Source organism: Galeopterus variegatus, unplaced genomic scaffold, assembly GCF_000696425.1.
Source record: "Galeopterus variegatus unplaced genomic scaffold, G_variegatus-3.0.2 Scaffold2335, whole genome shotgun sequence".
Lineage (NCBI taxonomy): Eukaryota > Metazoa > Chordata > Mammalia > Dermoptera > Cynocephalidae > Galeopterus > Galeopterus variegatus.
The window spans coordinates 223350-242433 of NW_007728446.1; the positions used below are offsets into that span (position 1 = coordinate 223350).

Here is a 19084-nt window from a genome sequence, read left to right on the forward strand (position 1 = left end):
CGCCCCCGTACCGGACCGGGACCGGCAACGGGATCGCAACCCTCGGCGTTGCCACCGCACCTCGCTCAGCCAGTGAGCGGGAACCAGCCTATATGTGGGATCCGAACCCTCGGCGGGAGCGCCGCCGCGCTTCCCAAGCGGCGCACTATCCAGTGCGCCACTGGGCCGGCCCTAATATGACATTTTGAAAAGGCAAAATTATAGGCATGTAAAACATGTTACTGGTTGTCAGAAGTTGGGAGGCAGGAGAAGGGATTGAGTATAAAGGGGAAGCATGATGGAATTCTGGTGGTGATAAAACTGTTCTGCATGCAACTGTGGTGGTAGATATAACACTACAGGTTTGTCAAAATTCATATCACTATATACCACAAAAGGTGAATTTTACCGTATGTAAATTAAATAAAATCAATCAGGATGCAGCCCGAACACAAGGTGGAATGCAGACTGGGACAAATAAATCCAACTGTGTTACAAATAAATAAAATTACCATACTGAACCCAGTGGGGAAGAAAGGAGCTGACCTAAGTAATTCTGGAAAACTGTTTTGACCAGATACTGTAAGGACCAAAAAAAAAAAAAAAAAAAAAAAAAAAGTACTCAAGCAATATGCTCTAGCTATAAATTCATTTCTTATGGGGTATGGGTTAGCAATTTTTAAAACTACTTTATATGCATACCCGGTTTGAACAAAGTAAACATATTGCAGGTAGTGAGAGCCAGGCTCCTCACAGTCAGAGAAAGAAGATACAAGCAAGAAAAGGGTGAAAATTAGGATAAATTCTCTGGTGCTGAATTTGAGTAGGAGTATAAGTATGTACTCATGTTTTATTTATATATGCACACATTTACATATATGCAACATATATATTATATATAGACACATGCAGAAATCAGTATAAATGTGTGTATACATGAATGGGTTGTTACACGCATGTATTTCCTATCTCTATCTTCTGACAGAAACTAGAAGCCGTAATACCCTAGCATTCAGATTTTAGTTTCTAAATACTATTTTTTAATAAAAAGGAACCAAGGCTCCTTGGAGAAGTGGTTGAATTTAGAGCTGTGTAGGGAAAATACAAGATGAGCCTGGAACATCTTGCCTGACAGCAAGGAGGTCTTTAAAAGAGGAAGAGGGGACGCACATGTTGAAGGGACACAGTGGACATTTAATGGTTTCTGAATGACTAAGGCTGAAACAATTTGAGCAACAAAATAAATAATGACAATATCAAATTATAACCCAAAGAATAAAATAAATATACTTAAGTCCATTCTAAAATAAATAAATAAATAAATGGGGGAGAAGTTACAACTCTTCCCTACAGAATAACTGCAATTAATAAATGCAGAAAAAAAAGGAAGAAAATAGAAAGTCACAATTAGCACCCCATAATAATAACTGCTTCTGGCAAGATGTACCAGCTAAAATTAGTGGGTAAAAGTTTAAGGAGAAATAGAATAATTGCATAGCCTCAAAGTATCTCTCAATATTTATTATAGAGAGGAAAATAGTAACATCATGCTGGAAAAAGCTAGTAGACACCACCGTAAATGATCAATGTTAACTGAAACAGTCATAAAACATGAGCGTCATGTACCCTCAGATACATTATGCACCAAGAAGAGTACAATACCACTTCTGTAGTATTCTTCCCCAAATGCATAACCCCCTAACTAAGACAAACCCAAGTTTGGGGACATCTTAAAAAATAATTGACCAGTTCTCTTTGGGAAAAATCTCAATGTCATAAATGACACAGAAAGACTGAAGAAGGAGACAGGACATGTAAATGCAATGTTGGATCCTGGACTGCATCCCAGAACAGAAAAAGGGCATTAGTGGACAAACTGGTGAAATCCAAAAGTCTGTCATTTAATTAATTGTGTTATATCAGCATTAACTTCTTAGTTTTGATAACTGTGCTATGATTATGTGAGATGTTAACATTAGTGGAAACTGGGGGAAGGGCATATAGAAACTTTCTGTGCTACTTTCGCAACCCTTCTGTAAATCTAAAGTTATCTTGATAAAAAGTTTGTAAAAATTACATTTGGATGAAAAATTATATAGTCAGACTATCTACACAGGTAATAAAAGGTACTTTTACTGGTTTCTTGTGTATCCTCCCAGTGCTTACTTATACAAATACAAAATTCTTATCCCCTCTGTGGTTATACAATACCTTGCTTTTTCAACTTAAAATATATCCTGTAGAACTCTCCATATAAATACATAGAGCTTTTCTCATTTTCTTTTTCAATTTTTTATGATGAAAATAATTTTAGATATGCAGAAAATTTGTAAGAATGTCATATTAAACACCCACATACCGCCACCTAGATTTCCTTATTTTCTTTTATAAGCCTACAGTATTCCATTGCGTGAAGTTAATTCATATATTTCTCATCTCATAGTTAGATGCTGAAATTCCATCTTGCCCCACTCCTGTTGTTAGAATGAGGTGGAGAACAGGAGGGGAAGGAATCTCATTGAAATGCACAGGCTTTGAAGCCAGATAGACCCAAGTCTAAATAACCATTCTGTCACTTACTGGCTGTTTAGTCCTAGGTCAGTTACTTAACTTCCCCAAATCTCAGTTACCTTATCAGTAAGATAGGAATATAACTACTATTATCTTAAAGTTGCAGTCTGGATCACATGAGGTAATATATACAAAACACACAATTCGATAGATAGATTCAGTAGATGATAGACACTTATTGTTATTATTCAATCAGAAAATTTCAGAAATATCAGGCAGCTGATCTGTGTGAGCCAATTTAAAGAACATTCCTGCTTCTTCCTTTTGCTGCTTATGTGTCATCCTTTTAAGACCAAAGGAATACTTTAATCTCAGGAAATGTGAAGTAGAGCTCCAGCAACATTACTATAACCTTGATATTATTCATAAGTTTGGTCAATAGAATAAGGTGAAAATCTACCTGGCCACAAAATTTAGTTGGTGGAGCTAAGTGACAGAGACCTTATTAGAAGCATTGTTATCCTTTGCCAATTCAATTAACAGATCTATCTTCACAGCCTTGGACTGATTCACCAGTTCACTAAAAAGTCTCCTCCAATTCCTCATCTCTATATCCAGAGCCAATATTTTAACAAAGGACCTGGATTTCCCACATAAAGTGAGGAATTGGTTAGTAGATTTGTCATTCTTATTCTTCCATTGTACCAACAAGGTATGAAAACTTCGATTTTTTGTGTTTGCATCCCTTTGTCCACAGAGTACATTTCCAACTCCAAGGGGAAGTGGTTGCAGGTTAACTTTGCTGTTAGTTGTGTAACTGCAATGTTAAATCATTGGCAGCTCTGACAGAAAGCAGATGCCTTTTTCTGACCTCCAAATGGAATATATAGTAAGAGAGTGAAACATAGCCCCTATCAGTAGAAGTGTTCAAAATTTATTCATTAAATCATTCACTTAACAAGGACTTACCAAGCCCCTACTGTGTGCCAGGCATTGTACTTGGGGCTGAAAATAAAAAGACCCAAATTCCTGTCCTCAGGTAGCTGACAGCTTAATTAAAAAGAGAAAAGATACACTGACAATTATAAAGTGTTTTGGAAGGGAATAGAATGGTGTGTTAGTCCCTTCTGTTGCTTATAACAATATACTTGGAAGTGGATTATTGGTAAAGAAAACAAAATTTACTCAAATTCCTGTCCTCAGGTAGCTGACAGCCTAATTAAAAAGAGAAAAGATACACTGACAATTATAAAGTGTTTTGGAAGGGAATAGAATGGTGTGTTAGTCCGCTTCTGTTGCTTATAACAATATACTTGGAAGTGGATTATTGGTAAAGAAAACAAAATTTACTTAGAATGTAGAAAAATAAATAAATTTAAAAATAAACTAACGTAACCTTAAAAAAAAAATTATTGCTTACAGTTTCTGAGGCTGGGAAGTCCAAAGTCCAGGGAACACATGAGGTGAGGGCTTTTTCCTGGTGGTGACTACAGCAATTCAAGGTAACATATTTCAATACGGTGGAGCAGAGAGAGAGAATTTCTTATGTGCTCTTCTTTTAAAGCCCTCAGAACCACGCCCCTCACCACCATTATTAATCCATTCACTACTGCATGGTCCTACAATCTAATCACTTCTTGAAGGTCCTACCTTTCAGTTACCATAATAGGATTTCCTACCTTCCCAACAGTCACAGTGAGAGTTAAATTTCTAATACATAAAACTTGGGGGACACAATTCAACTGTTGAGTTCACCAGACTGACAAAACTAGAGGAAGGGCATGCCTGGCAGAGTGAGCAGTTCATGCAAGCACAAAGACATGCTTTGCTGGTAGGCGTGAGTTCAGGGCTCCACTGGGGGACTAGGTTCAGAGAAGGCTGGTGGATTAGGCTGACACCATTAGTAGTTTGGTTTTCATCCTCTTCGATGAGAACTATTACTTCAATGGGGGGAACTATCAAATGTTTTTAAGCAAGGGGCTAAGAGAATCATATTTGCTTTTTTAAAAGATTATTCTAGGAGTCGTATGAAGGATGCATTGGAAAGGGTGACAGGAAAACCAGTTAGGAGGCTATTGTAATATTATAGTGAGAAAAATGTGGTCCTCATGGAATCTCTAGAATTTCCATGGAAGAAATTACTGTGTTTTATGAACAAAGCCAACATATTTGAAAATTATTTATCAATTGAAAATCAAGAGAAAAAATCAGAAAAAAAAATTAATGTATTCAAGCACGTAAAAGGAAAAAAAAATAGACTTTGAATATAATATCTCATGTATCCAGAGACTGTTTCTCTGGCAGATGAATTAGTTTATTGAAGACTTCAGATTCCTCTCTCTAGCTTTGTAAATGCTTGGCTTAAGTTCTTATACGGTTTGCCAGATGGTGGATAGGAGAAAAGAAATGAAAAACACTAAATTTAATCAGTTTGGCTCCCTGAGTGCTGCTTAATACAGAGACTTGAGATGAAAACTCTCATTACACTGAAACATGCAGATTATCTGTGAAGTGCATACACATATCCTTCATCTCTTAATTCCGCAGATAAAGCAGGTCATTGCAAAAGAAAACGCTGATACCGAAAATAACTGGCTCTTTGCACTGACGCTTTAAAGTACATTCCCACTTTCCATATTAAAAGCTGTATTTGGTCCCTTCGCCTGAATAATGCATGCGTGCTCATTTCTCTTTCACTGGAACGGCTCACGGTTTGATGAATACAGCTGTGGTTTGATGGGCATTCCCATCTCACGTGAAGGCTCGGCTATCAGAAGAATCAGGATAGCCAGATCAATCCAGTGAAGCACTTGCTAAGTAAATGAGGACTCACCTCGGATCTAACTGCATTTATTAGAGGGCTGAAGTGATTCTTGGCTGTGCCCTTAGGGAGAAGAGAGAAATCCATTCATTGCCCTAGCTACGGTAACAGGTGTTCTATCCAGCTACAAAAACGTGAAGCCCTGTTGTCTTTCCACTGTCGAAGCCTTTTCATTAAGTGCGAATTCGTACTCTTGAAGCAAAACGACTCAGGAACGGCTGCAGCTTTATTACTCTCAATGCTCTTTCTCGCTTAACGGCTTAGGCTTGGATTTAGAAATTCAGTTATCTGTCAACAAGGCAAGAAATAATTTACGCTGAAGAGACAAAAGACAAGAGAGCAGATTTTGTGTGTTTGGCTCTCCATCTGGCCATCGTGAACGAGGACGAAGAGGGACTTGGTTTTTCCTTTAACAAAAATGTTTGAGCTCTGAATGTTTACCATTTTTTATGCTCATTAACAAGATCTGTTATTTTCCTATCACTCAGAAGTTACTTGATACTTTAGTCCTCCTGCAACTAAAAACATGTTCTAATCTTGGATTCTCACCTGCTGCAGGGTATGTGTTTGCCAAGATTAGCCAAACACCCCACGTTCACCAAGCGGAGTCAAGTAACTGCAAAGTATTCAGAACAGGACTTCCGGTAGGTGAGTAGAGGGAAACTACACATCCCGGCGTGCCCCGCGGCGTACACAATGGAGCCTGTCGTCATCCAGGTCACGCGGCTGCGCGTTCCCTGCGCGCCGCCGGATTCCGGCCTGGGTCCCGCCCCAGGCGGAGGGCCCCTCCTGGGCCGGGAAAACTGCAATTCCCGGCATGCTCCTCTACGGGTGCGCCTGCGTACAGGAGCTACCGCACCCGGGAGCGGGTTGCTTTAAAGCGCTGTCTTAGTTCCATGGAAACCGGCCTGCCTGCAGCCGGACAGAGCTACAGGCGGACAGACGGACTGTGGGGTGAGGCTGCCGGGCGCTGGGCTGTTGAACCGGGGTCGGAGTCGCGGGGCCCTCGGGGGAGAGTCAGAGGCTCAGATAAGGCCACCATCACCACTCCTTGCCGCTCTCTCCTCTCACGGGAGGAGTCCCGTCTCGCTCCCTGAACCTCGAGGCCCTGATTTATGGCGCTTCTGCATCGGATGCCGATGAAAACCTTTAAGGAGCTAAGTTTGCATTGGCCTGGCTCCAGCTGAAGTAGGGAAGCTAGCCACCGAGGCCTCCATTTAAGACTCAGTACGATTTTCCTCTCGTATACGTTAGGTTGGAAGTTATAGGTTCCTGGGAAAGCCATTTCGACGTTAATTTTTGATTTTTGCCACCGGTTATACTCCTTTGCTTGCTTACTAGACTATACGTGTCAGTAATTTACATCCGTTCATTGCTATTTTCTCAGTAGCTGGTGCTTTATTGAATTATCCCTCTGTTTGTTTGCCAACCACAATGTCCCAGGCACTGGGCTAGGCTCTGAAGATAGAAAAAGGATTAAAAATCTGACCCTAAGTTCGGAGAAGCTCATAAATTTTGTCTTGAAAACTCACACACTCCTTATGGCCCTGATTTGTTAATCTTGGAGTGCCCACAACTAGGTCCTTTAATCCTTTCCGTTCTATGTTATCCAGTCTCATAGCTTTACAAGCCATGCATATATTGACAGCTTCAGAATTTATATCTCCAGTCCACACCTCTCCCCTGAACTCCAGATCCACAAATTCAATCATGTATTGGGTTCCAAAACAACTCTCAATCTTCCCCCCCGAAACTGATTCTTCCTCAGTAGCCTTCCATTGTCTTAATGGTAACACCATCATTCCAGTTGCCCAGGCCCAAAACCTTGGAGTAATCTTGACTGCTTCCTTTCTTTCATATCTCATCTCTAATCCATTAGCAAAACCTATCTTTAGAATACGTCTGGATTCCAACCACTTCTTAATATTTCATTGCTATCACCCTGTTTCTAGTTGGTGGCATCTCCTGCCTGGATTATTGTAGCAGCCTCCCAACTGGTCTTCCTGCTTCTGCCCTTGCCCTTCTGCCATTTGGTGGGAGGGGGGAAGCCAGAGTGATCCAGTTAAAAGGTAAGTTAGGTCACAGCATTCCCAGCTCTAAACCATCCAGTGGCTCTGAGAGTCACTGAGAGTAAAAGCCAAGCCTTTACGGTTTACTTCAAGATGATCTGATCCCACTATTACCCTCTGACTTCACCTCCTACAATTCTCTCCTTCACTTGTTGCTCTCCAGCCAAACCAACTTCCTTGCTGTTTGTGGACCCATCAGGTCTTCTAACTTAGGACCTTTGCACTTAACCAGTCACTGTTTCTGGACCTTTCTGTCTTCAGATATCCACATGGCTCACTCCTGACCTACTTCACTCATCTTTGCTCAAATATCATCTCAGTGAGGCTTTCTTTGACCACTCTTTTTAAAATGAAAACCTGCATTGCAGCCTCCATCCTATGTTCTTTTCCTATTTTATTCTCCATTGCACTTCTCACCAATGAATAAACTATGTATTTTGCTTAATGTCTGTCTTCTTCAACTGGAATATAAGTTTCATGAGGGCAGGGAGTTTTGCTTGTTTTGTTCATTGGTGTACTCCCCAGTGCCTGTAACAGAATCTGGCTCATGGTAAACTCAGGAAATATTTGTCAGATGTATGAGTGAATGAAGACAGTGCTACTGATCAAATTATTTTCCAGTGGTTGTGACAAACAACATTTAGTCACTGACCTGTTATTTTGGAACCAACAGCATATAGTAGCTATTGCCAGGTATCAGAATGGAGCCTGTGTCCACAGCAGCAAGTGTTCCCTTTTCAAAGTCATCTGGCTTTTACTAGTATATTACATTTGACATTGGTCTTTTTCATGTCATGCTTTCCATGAGGTTACCTGCCTAGAAGCTCTTTGGAAATACTCTCCCTAAACATTGAGACAGAACTGTATTAGTCTGATAATGATATACTTATGGAAATTAGTTGTGAATGAACTTTTTCTTAAAGTTAATGTCTTAGTATTTTTATTATTGTTAATATCAAGCATCAGGACTTAGGTTCAAGGCAGCATTCAACATTTGTTTCTTTTCAAAAACAACAAAGCACAGATATGTTAAAGCTATTGTCTCAGCTGGAATACTGGCAATTACAGGTAGATTTTTTTTTTTCTTGTTAGACTGTACTTTTTGGACAATGAGCTATAGAGCTATGACTTATGAGGTTCTGCCAAGTGACTAGTAGATTATATGTATGTGTGTTTCCAGGGTGGGGCAGAGGGGGCATTTCTGCTACCCCTGCTTTGGTCCTACTAAATGGGGGAGGAGAGGCAGGGGTATGAGTAACTGCAGTGAAAATGAGGATCTCTCTGACTTTAAGCCCCAACTCACCAGATTCATTCACTGGATCCCAAGTCCTCACTTCATGCTTCCTTTTACAGCCTCCCAGATACTCAGGGACTTTCCCTGGTGATTATTAAGGCTGTGCTCTTGCCATCACTTCCTCTTTCCTTGCTTCAAAGGGCTCTGCTGACCTTGACATTGTTGGATTTTTGTTTTTGCTTTTCTGTGGTGGGAGTGAGAGGGTGGTTGCTGGGATGGAGCTAACCTTGAGACCTGTTTTTAATAAATCCCCAAAGGTTACATTGCCTTATTTAATCTTTGAATCAGCAGCTTCTTTGACCTGAACAAGATCCTCACTGACTGACTAAGAGGATATTTCAAGAATAACACCATGTATTTCACTCAAAAGCTTTGTCACCTACCAACCATTAATCGGTGTCCCGGTCACCTTAATCTCCCCTCTGTATAGGGGATTTTCTACGAACTACCTCCCCCTCAGCAGCTAGGGGTCAAGTTGATTCCTCTTTTTTGTTTGAGAGTCTGTTTTCTCTCTGGAAGACTGAGAAGCTGCAGCATAGAGCAGGATTGGGTGGCAATGGGTGCTGATGCAAATCAAATTCCTACCCCAACATGTGGACTTTCTGTTTTTTAAGCCTACCCCAATATGTAGACTCTCTGTTTTTTAAGCCTACCCCAACATGTAGACTCTCTGTTTTTTAAGCAAATGAAAGAATTAAATCTGAATTGTTTTCCATATTTTTTAATGACTGAATGTTCACATAACCGTGCAAAGTAAATGTAAGCATTTTATGCAGATCATAGGTATCTTAGGGAAATAACAAAACTAAACATTTCAACAATTACATGAAAAATTTTTAGGTGGGAGTCTGTATCATATTCAAAATATGTGGAGGAAACTTCTACTCCATTTTCTATTTTTTCCCCTAAAGGTAGACTTTTGCTGTATTTGTATTAGTATTATGTGCTTGGCTATAAATTAATATAGGTAGTCCTTTATATTATAACTAGCTATCTGGGCCAAACAAGTTGCTACAGAAATTGTCCTCCCTTCTCCCCTTTGGCACTGCTTGTCATTTCCTTTACCTCCTCCTCCTATTTGTTTTTCCATCACCTATTGCCTGTGACTACTGTGTATGAAAAGAAAGTAATTAAAACAATAAATGAACAAAAGTTTATTTTTCTCATATAGGCAGAATTTGGAGATTACTGGTTGCATTAGTCTGTTTCTGTTACTTAGAATACCCGAAACTGGGCAATTTATAAAAAATAAGATTTATTTCTTACAGTTTCAGAGGCTGGGAAGTCCAAAATCCAGGGAACACATCTGCCTTGTTGGTGGCTCTATAACCGTGCAGGGTGTTACGTGGTGAAATAGCAGGAGCAGAGAGAGAGAGCAAGCTTCTCATGTGCTCTCCTTTTAAAGCCATCAGAACCATGCCCATGACCACCATTAAACTATCAATGGATTAATCCATTCACTAGGGAATAGTCCTCACAATCTAATACCNTTTTTCTTAAAGTTAATGTCTTAGTATTTTTATTATTGTTAATATCAAGCATCAGGACTTAGGTTCAAGGCAGCATTCAACATTTGTTTCTTTTCAAAAACAACAAAGCACAGATATGTTAAAGCTATTGTCTCAGCTGGAATACTGGCAATTACAGGTAGATTTTTTTTTTTCTTGTTAGACTGTACTTTTTGGACAATGAGCTATAGAGCTATGACTTATGAGGTTCTGCCAAGTGACTAGTAGATTATATGTATGTGTGTTTCCAGGGTGGGGCAGAGGGGGCATTTCTGCTACCCCTGCTTTGGTCCTACTAAATGGGGGAGGAGAGGCAGGGGTATGAGTAACTGCAGTGAAAATGAGGATTTCTCTGACTTTAAGCCCCAACTCACCAGATTCATTCACTGGATCCCAAGTCCTCACTTCATGCTTCCTTTTACAGCCTCCCAGATACTCAGGGACTTTCCCTGGTGATTATTAAGGCTGTGCTCTTGCCATCACTTCCTCTTTCCTTGCTTCAAAGGGCTCTGCTGACCTTGACATTGTTGGATTTTTGTTTTTGCTTTTCTGTGGTGGGAGTGAGAGGGTGGTTGCTGGGATGGAGCTAACCTTGAGACCTGTTTTTAATGAATCCCCAAAGGTTACATTGCCTTATTTAATCTTTGAAAGTTCATTTGGTTTCATCCATTCTTTTGGACTGAAGACCTTCCTTAAGTGATTGGCAACTCTTGGCTATATATTCAGATTTGAAATTGAGGAATGGCAGTATCTGGAAATGTTTTATTTGAGAAAGGAATAGGGTTGAAGGGAGGACCTTTTGGATCTCTAGAGACGAATCAATGAATCATCTGCTTAGAGTGGGAGCTGAGGTGTGAGGGAAGGGATGAGGGGAATATATGCAGCCTGCTAGAGTGCTTACAAAGTGGCCAAAGGTCCATGAGTTTATATTATAGTTTCTGAACCAATCTTCAGGCTACCAGACCTGATGTCACCACAGGTTTCCACTTAACCTGGGTTTCCAGGTTCAGAGTTTCAGAGTTAGGTGTCACCAGGGAGAGGCAAAATGGTTGGGAGAGGTGGCTTCCTCACTGTGTAGAGCGATGATGGAGATGTGGAACTCCAAATTTAGGTCTTCTCTTCTCCACCATGTAGACTTTTAACAAATACCCTTGTTCTCACTCATTCTTTTAGTAACTGGTGTTTCCAAATGATCACCCTGTTAGTAATAAATTTATTTGCTTCCTGTGGAAGTTCTAAACTTCAATACAGCTTTCTTTCCTTTGCTAAATAATTAACACCATTTCCAGAAATTTGTTTAAAGCTCTCATCCCTTAATGTCTCATCTTTCATTCTTTTTACCCTTGTGGGCTAATATTATTTTTATTCTTTAGTACTATTTTAACAATTAATATAGGTAGTCCTTTATATTATAACTAGCTATCTGGGCCAAACAAGTTGCTACAGAAATTGTCCTCCCTTCTCCCCTTTGGCACTGCTTGTCATTTCCTTTACCTCCTCCTCCTATTTGTTTTTCCATCACCTATTGCCTGTGACTACTGTGTATGAAAAGAAAGTAATTAAAACAATAAATGAACAAAAGTTTATTTTTCTCATATAGGCAGAATTTGGAGATTACTGGTTGCATTAGTCTGTTTCTGTTACTTAGAATACCCGAAACTGGGCAATTTATAAAAAATAAGATTTATTTCTTACAGTTTCAGAGGCTGGGAAGTCCAAAATCCAGGGAACACATCTGCCTTGTTGGTGGCTCTATAACCGTGCAGGGTGTTACGTGGTGAAATAGCAGGAGCAGAGAGAGAGAGCAAGCTTCTCATGTGCTCTCCTTTTAAAGCCATCAGAACCATGCCCATGACCACCATTAAACTATCAATGGATTAATCCATTCACTAGGGAATAGTCCTCACAATCTAATACCTCAAGGCCCCACCTTTCAATTACCATAATAGGATTTCCCACCCTCTTAACACTGTCACAGTGGGGGTTAATATTCTAATACATGGAGCTTCGAGAGACACAATTCAGTCCACAGCATTGGTTTAGCCAAAAATGTCAGGTTAATTTGAGTTTCTCTGGCTTTTCCTTATGTTTCTCAGACGCTGGTGATCTCTGGCTCTTTTAGTGAGGCACTGTATGGCTCACTGAAAGAGAGCTCGCATAGCTTTGGGCTTCATAAAGGGGGAAGGAAAGGATAGGTACCCGGAAATCCCTTTGTAAACTTCTGCCTAAAGTTTCATTGGCCAGGATGTATCACATGGGTGCGCCAGCTGCAGGGGAAACTGGAGATGTGAACTTTTCCACTTTTGGGGAGAGGAAAAAGGAGCCAACTGTATCTGCACAAGCCCCGTTAACCACCCTTTCCATACTTTTCCTTCCCACCCTAGGCCTGATTTATTTCTAGGTTAGCAGTAGCTGGACAGCACCTGGCAAAAAAATGGAATAGAGCGTAAACTCGTGGCTTTTTCGCCATTGTTACCCCCAACACTCGTGGCTTTTTCTCACCACCCAACACTGTTGGTGGCTCCCTCAACTCCACCCCTGGTTGATGGCAGCAGACCCAGTCCTGGGGGCTTGCTCAGAGGCTCTTTCTTCTATTACTCAAGGAATTCTATCCTGGCTCATGTGGTAACATGACCAGGAGTCTACACATCTGGCTTTTTTTCAGAAATGTAGATGAACGTAACTTCAAATCTTTGTGTGTTGAAAGATTCTTTTAATATCTACATGTGTCTTTTTTTCTATTAATATCTACATGTGTCTTTTTCTTTCTCTTCAGGAACAAGTTGAACACATGAAAGGGAATTAATAGAAGAAATGTTCTTTATCCCATGCCCTAAAGCTGATTGTTAGCAGCGTATCTCTTAAAGAGTTAAAAAAAGCTTGTGTCAGAAATTCGTTATTTCACAGAAGAGCATGAAAGAGAAATTCTGGTCAGAAGCACCATAATAAGAGTAAAAAGAGAAAGAAATAGACCATTTGGGGGGACCTGTGGGGAGAAAATAGAAGGTGATTGGAGAGCTATTTCAGTATGAAAAATTGTCCTCAGTGGGTGTGGCAGTCTTAAATGTGCATTCTTCAAAAACTTCACGGAAAAATAGAATTGAAAGATAATACAAATCTTTCCATGAACTTTCTGAAGTACGCTCTTATTGGCAAGAAGCTCAGCCTTTCCACTGCTCTTCATCATGCTTCTTGCTCCCTTAAGTCCTGCTGCCAGTCCTTCCACATCATGAATTCCTTGGGTCCTCGGAACGACCTTTTGTGACTGGACCTGAGGTGGCTCCCACTTTCACTGCCTAGAAGGTAGGGATGGGAGATATCTGATTACACAGCAAGGGGGCAGAAAGGTATATTCCTGATATCCCAAGTTGGATATTCATGAACACATTCCAATAGGAACACTATTGCTAGGGATGATTAAGATTTACAGTATGATTAGTAGAGAAATGTTTTTATAGGATGGAGTTGCAGGAAAATGTCCTTAAAGTTTCCACCAATGACTTTGTCATTGAACATGATTCATTTACATGTTGGGAGCATGTAATTAGCAAGCTAATTCTGCTTCTGTCACTAATACCCTGAAAGAGTAGTCTCACTACTATTTATTTTCATTGGCTTTGGGAGAGGAGCGTGTGGAAATTTGTTATCAATTGTTGTAGAAGGGTCTTTGCTCTTGCTATGAAGTTAAGGTTGCAAATTTTTTTGCAAATCACTGCTTCAGTGTAGGATATATAGTTGTCAAATCAATTATTTTGTTTTTTGTTTGTTTTTTATTTTAACTTCTCAATGTACATTGTAATTGATTTTCGTGACCCTCTACCTGTTCCTCTTTCCCCCTCCCTCTCTCCCCGCCACTATGTCATATCTGTTCACTTGTCTTAACAAGTTCAAGGAATTGTTGTAATTGTTGTGTCTTCTTCCCCACCCCCCTTTATTTGTGTGTTTATTTATTTTTAGTTCCCACAAATAAGTGAGAACATGTGGTATTTCTCTTTCTGTGCCTGACTTGTTTCACTTAATATAATTTGACAACTGGTCAGAGGTCCAAGTATATAACTTTTCTCAGGAAGATTAGGTGGTAATAACATTATAATGAAAATGGCTGGTAACAAAAGAGGTAATAACTCCCTCAGCCAAGTCATAGGTCCTAGTATGTGACTAAGTAGAAAATAGGATAGAATAGATTATGATGCAGTAGGAAACTACTCAACAATCTCAATGGCTTGCAACAACTGTTTTATTTTATTTTATTTATTTATTTATTTATTTATTTGTCTTTTGTCTTTTTCTGTGTCTGGCAACGGATCGCAACCCTCAGTGTTGCCCCCGTACCGAACCGGGGACCGGCAACGGGATTGCAACTCTCGGCCTTGCCCCCGCGCCTCGCTCAGCCAGTGAGCGGGAACTGGTCTGTATGTGGGATCCGAACCCTCGGGCGGGAGCGCCGCTGCGCTTCCCAAGCGGCGCACTTATCCAGTGCACCACCGGGCCGGCCCCAACAACAGTTTTATTGCCCACTCACACTGTATATCAGGGATAGGTCGTGCATCTGTTTCATGTCATCTTCACTCTGGGACCCTGACACATGGAGCAGGCCCAATCTGGGATGTTTTTCATCTCATGGAGAGTGAGAAAGAGTAAGATGGTGACAAGCTGGTTTTTAGGGCTTATACCCACATGGAATTGACAAAAGCAGGACACAAGGCCGTTCTGAGTTAAACAGGACAGCGATGCAAAATCCTCCCACAGGAAGGGACAGTGACTATTTTGAACAATAATACAACCTACCACAATAATATTATGACTTTAATCATAGGTGCGTATGGAAAACACAATGTCCAAACCAGTCCTCTCTCCAACCCATATCAATGCTACAGCTTCTGAAACATTCACAGTACTTCAGCAAAGGATGAGAATAGTTGAGGAACAGACCAGCTCTCTGAGGGATGACCTCATAATGTTGGACTTTGGAGAAAAAAGGTAACAAAGAAAAATGAACTTGATCTCTGTAGGTTGAAGAATTTTTATTTACTGCTTATTAATAAGGAATCACAGTGGTTTGGCAGATGAAATAGATATTTAAAAGAATTGAAAAATAACAGTTTCCATTTGAACATTAGTTAGAAAACATTTGCAAATAAAAGAGTTGTGTTACTATGATAGAGATATTACCACCATTCCCTTAAACAGATATTTAAAGTATACTAATTAGGTGCACAAACTTTATATTCTGTTTACTTTCAATACTTGATTTAAAACAAACATGTAGTTTTTCATATAATTTAAAAATTTTTTGGTTCTTATTTTAAAATCAAAAATAGAGTTTCGTATTAGTTAAGGTGAAAATCTAAAATGTTGCTTCATGCCATTAATTTGGTCTTCATTTTCTTCTATATTGTAAACTAAGAGAGATTCGAAGTCTAAAAATGTCATAATTTAGAATGAGGTACTCAGAAAAAGAACTGTTTTTTCACTTTTTTTAGTGCCGCTAAAAACTTATTGACTCTAAAAGTTGGATTATCAATTGTCTTAGAAGTCTGGGTGCTTCAGTGGCCAATATTGAATTTACTAGAGTGATTTTTTTTTAGTTATATATTTCTTGCGTGTTTCTCACTAAGAGCTAAAATTAGTACAGTTGGTATTATAGCACCCATGTAATAAATATCTCTTTAGCAGTTAAAGATTACATTTGTTACAAATGTTGAGTATGTTAGTAACACAATAGGAATGCTTATTATGACTTTGTTTAAAATTTTTTTTTAATGTGAATGTATTACCTCCATGCTAACTTTAATTCATAGCTTACCATTATAGAATTAGCATTTAATATTTTTTTTTTTTAAAAAAAAGATGACCGGTAAGGGGATCTAAACCCTTGACTTGGTGTTGTCAGCACCATGCTCACCCAGCGAGCAACCGGCCATCCCTACATAGGATCCGAACCCGTTGCCTTGGTGTCATCAGCACCGCACTCTCCCAAGTGAGCCACAGGCCGGCCCAGCATTTAATATTTTTTAAGTATCAATTGTTTTTACATAAAATAAAAGTTTACCAAAAAAAACCCAGATTAAAATAAACAACTATTAAAAAGTCAGTGTTCTTCAGCTATCTCACATTGGTCTCATCTTTACCTGAACAGTGTGCTCTCTATACTGTATTTAAATATGGAAGGGCTAATATATGCTTGCTAACTGAGGAATTATTATTCTTTTTTTAAAATTTAATTTAATTTTTAATTGACAAATAATAATTGTATATATTTATGGGGTACCACATGATTCTATGATACATGTATACATTGTGGAATGGTTGCATCAGGCTAAATCAGGCTGATTAACATATCCATTACTTCACATACTTATTTCTTTGTGATAAAAACATTTAAAATCTACTCTTTTAGCGATTTTGAAATATGCATTATTATTAATCATAGTCACCATACTGTGCAATGGATCACTAGAACTTATTGCCTAACTGAAACTTTATATTCTTTATCTAATATCTCCACTTTCCTGGTCCACCCCTACTCCCAGCCTCATAACCACTATTCTACTCTCTACTTCCATGACTTCAACTTTTTTAGATTTCACATATAAGTCAGATCATGTAGTATTTGTCTTTCTGTGCCTGGCTTATTTCACTTATTATAATGTTGTCTGGATTCATCCATTGTATTGTCACAAATTACAGAATTTCCTTCTTTTTTAAGGCTGAATAGTATTCCATTATATAAACATACCACATTTTCTTTAACCGTTTATCTGTTGATGGCACTTTGTTTGTTTCCGTATCTTGGCTATTGTGATTTATGCTGCAGTGAACATGGGAGTGCAGATATCTCTTCAACATACTGATTTATTCTCTGGATATATACCCAGAAGTGGGAGTGATGGATCACAATTGTCATTCTATTTTTAGTTTTTTGAGGTACCTCCGTACTGTTTTCTAAAATGACTATACTAATTTACGTTCCCACAAACAGGGTGTGAGGATTCCCTTAACCCCACATCTTTGACAATACTTATCTTTCAACTTTTTGATAATATTCATTCTAACAGGTTTGAGATAATATCAAACTGTGGTTTTTGATTTGCATTTTTCTGATGATTAGTGATGCTGTGCATTTTTTTCATACATCTGTTGGCCATCTGTATGTTTTCTTTTGAGAAATATCTATTCGAGTCCTTGATTTATTTTTTCTTATTTTTATTTTTAATTTTTTATTGAGTAGTTTTTTCCCTTATAAATTTTGGATATTAGCCACTTATCAGATATATGATTTGCAAATATTTTCTCCCAATACATGGGTTGTCTCTTCACTCTCTTCATTGTTTCCTTTGCTGTGCAGAAGCTTTTTAGTTTGCTGCAATCTCATTTGTCTATTTTTGCTTTTGTTGCCTGTTCTTTTGGGGTATGTCCAAGAAATCATTGTTGAGATCAATGTCAAAGAGATTACTTGACATATTTTCTTTTAGTAATTTTACAGTTTTAGGTCTTATGTTTAAGTCTTTAATTCATTTTTTTTTTTTGAATCATAATTGGTTATACATATTTTGGGGGTTCAATGTTAACGTATGTTGATCAAATCAATATTATTAGCATATATATTATTACAAAATTGTACTTATTCTTTATGACCCTTATCCAATCTCTCCCCATCCTCCTCCCCTTCCCCCTCCCACCTCTGATAACCCTAGATTCCTTCTGAAAGAGTAACAGTTACTCTGTTGATTTGTTGCCTAGATGATCTGTCCAATGCTGAGAGGTGTGTTCAGGGGAACTTCTAGGTTTTATAGGTGTTCTTTGGTGGCATTAGACCTTTACTAGTTAATATCAAACTTTGTCTCTGATCAGGTCCCCCATTATTATCATAAAGCAGGTGCTTCTTCTATCACTCTGGAATGGGCTTTGTGGAGAGAGACATCCTATTCTTTTCTTTGGTCTCTGCTGGAGACTCTCCTTGTGTCAATGCATTCCAGTGGCTGACAGGCAATCTGCATGGTGGTTGTGGTGTCTAGCTTCTTTTGCAGCAGCAGTGGCTATTGTGGTGGCTGTAGTGGGCCCTGACATGGATGTGGTGTTTTGGGCATGCTCCTTGCCTGGTTGCAAGAGTGGGGTTGGTCCCCAGTTCCATGTCTCAGGACCCTGGGTGGGCCCTATGGCAGAAGCGGCGTGCCTGGATGTGGGAGGAGGGGTCGGTCCCCAAATCCATGCTTCAGGACCCTGGGCAGGCCCTGTGGCAACAGCAGCAGCATGCCTGGTTGTGGGAGGAGGGGCAGGTCCCTGGCTCCATACCTCAGGACCCCAGGTGGGCTCCGTGGCAGTGGCAGCATGCCTGGTTGCAGGAGGAGGAGTCGGTCCCCAGCTCCATCTGTTTTTATGTTCTAAGTTGTTGTTGTAGAGCAGTTGGGTGGGAAGGGGGAGGAAATAGGGTGGGAGAAGGAGGAAGGGGGGTGGTTGAGGCCTGTGGCACCCCTCTCATTCCTGCAGCAGAGACTAGGGAGCTTCCATTGGTGGCTTGGTCATTGCTGGGCTGAATGCAGAAGTCAGGGTGGTGTGGCTGGAGCACTCAGCCCCCCAGTGCCCTGGCTTGGAAGCCCAGGGTGTTTCCTGTGTTGGCTCAATGGTCAGCACTGGGCTGGTTGTTGGTGTCAGGGAGCATGGCTGAGGCCTCCAGCTCTTCCCCACCCCTGGCTTGAGGGCTCAGGGGGCTAACTGTCCTTCTAGGTTTTATAGGTGTTCTTTGGTGGCATTACACCTTTACTAGTTAATATCAAACTTTGTCTCTGATCTGTGCGTATTTTGTTTTTTCTTTCAGTTCTGTGTTGGATTATTCACTGTTTCCACCACTTAAACTCTGCACTGGAACTAATTTGTTGTCCTTTGCTTACTTCTAAAATGG

At 39.8% G+C, this 19084-nt stretch overlaps 1 protein-coding gene across 1 annotated transcript in view; it reads left to right on the plus strand.

Annotated features, from left to right (window-relative positions):
- The first annotated feature begins 6120 nt into the window (after positions 1–6120).
- The window catches only part of LOC103597509 (coiled-coil domain-containing protein 150-like), a 71570-nt gene continuing 58606 nt past the window's right edge, over positions 6121–19084 (plus strand). Inside the window, 2 exon segments of the mRNA XM_008581364.1 lie at positions 6121–6265; positions 14999–15162. Coding sequence (XP_008579586.1) covers positions 15005–15162 — 158 coding nt within the window. The 5' untranslated portion in view covers positions 6121–6265; positions 14999–15004.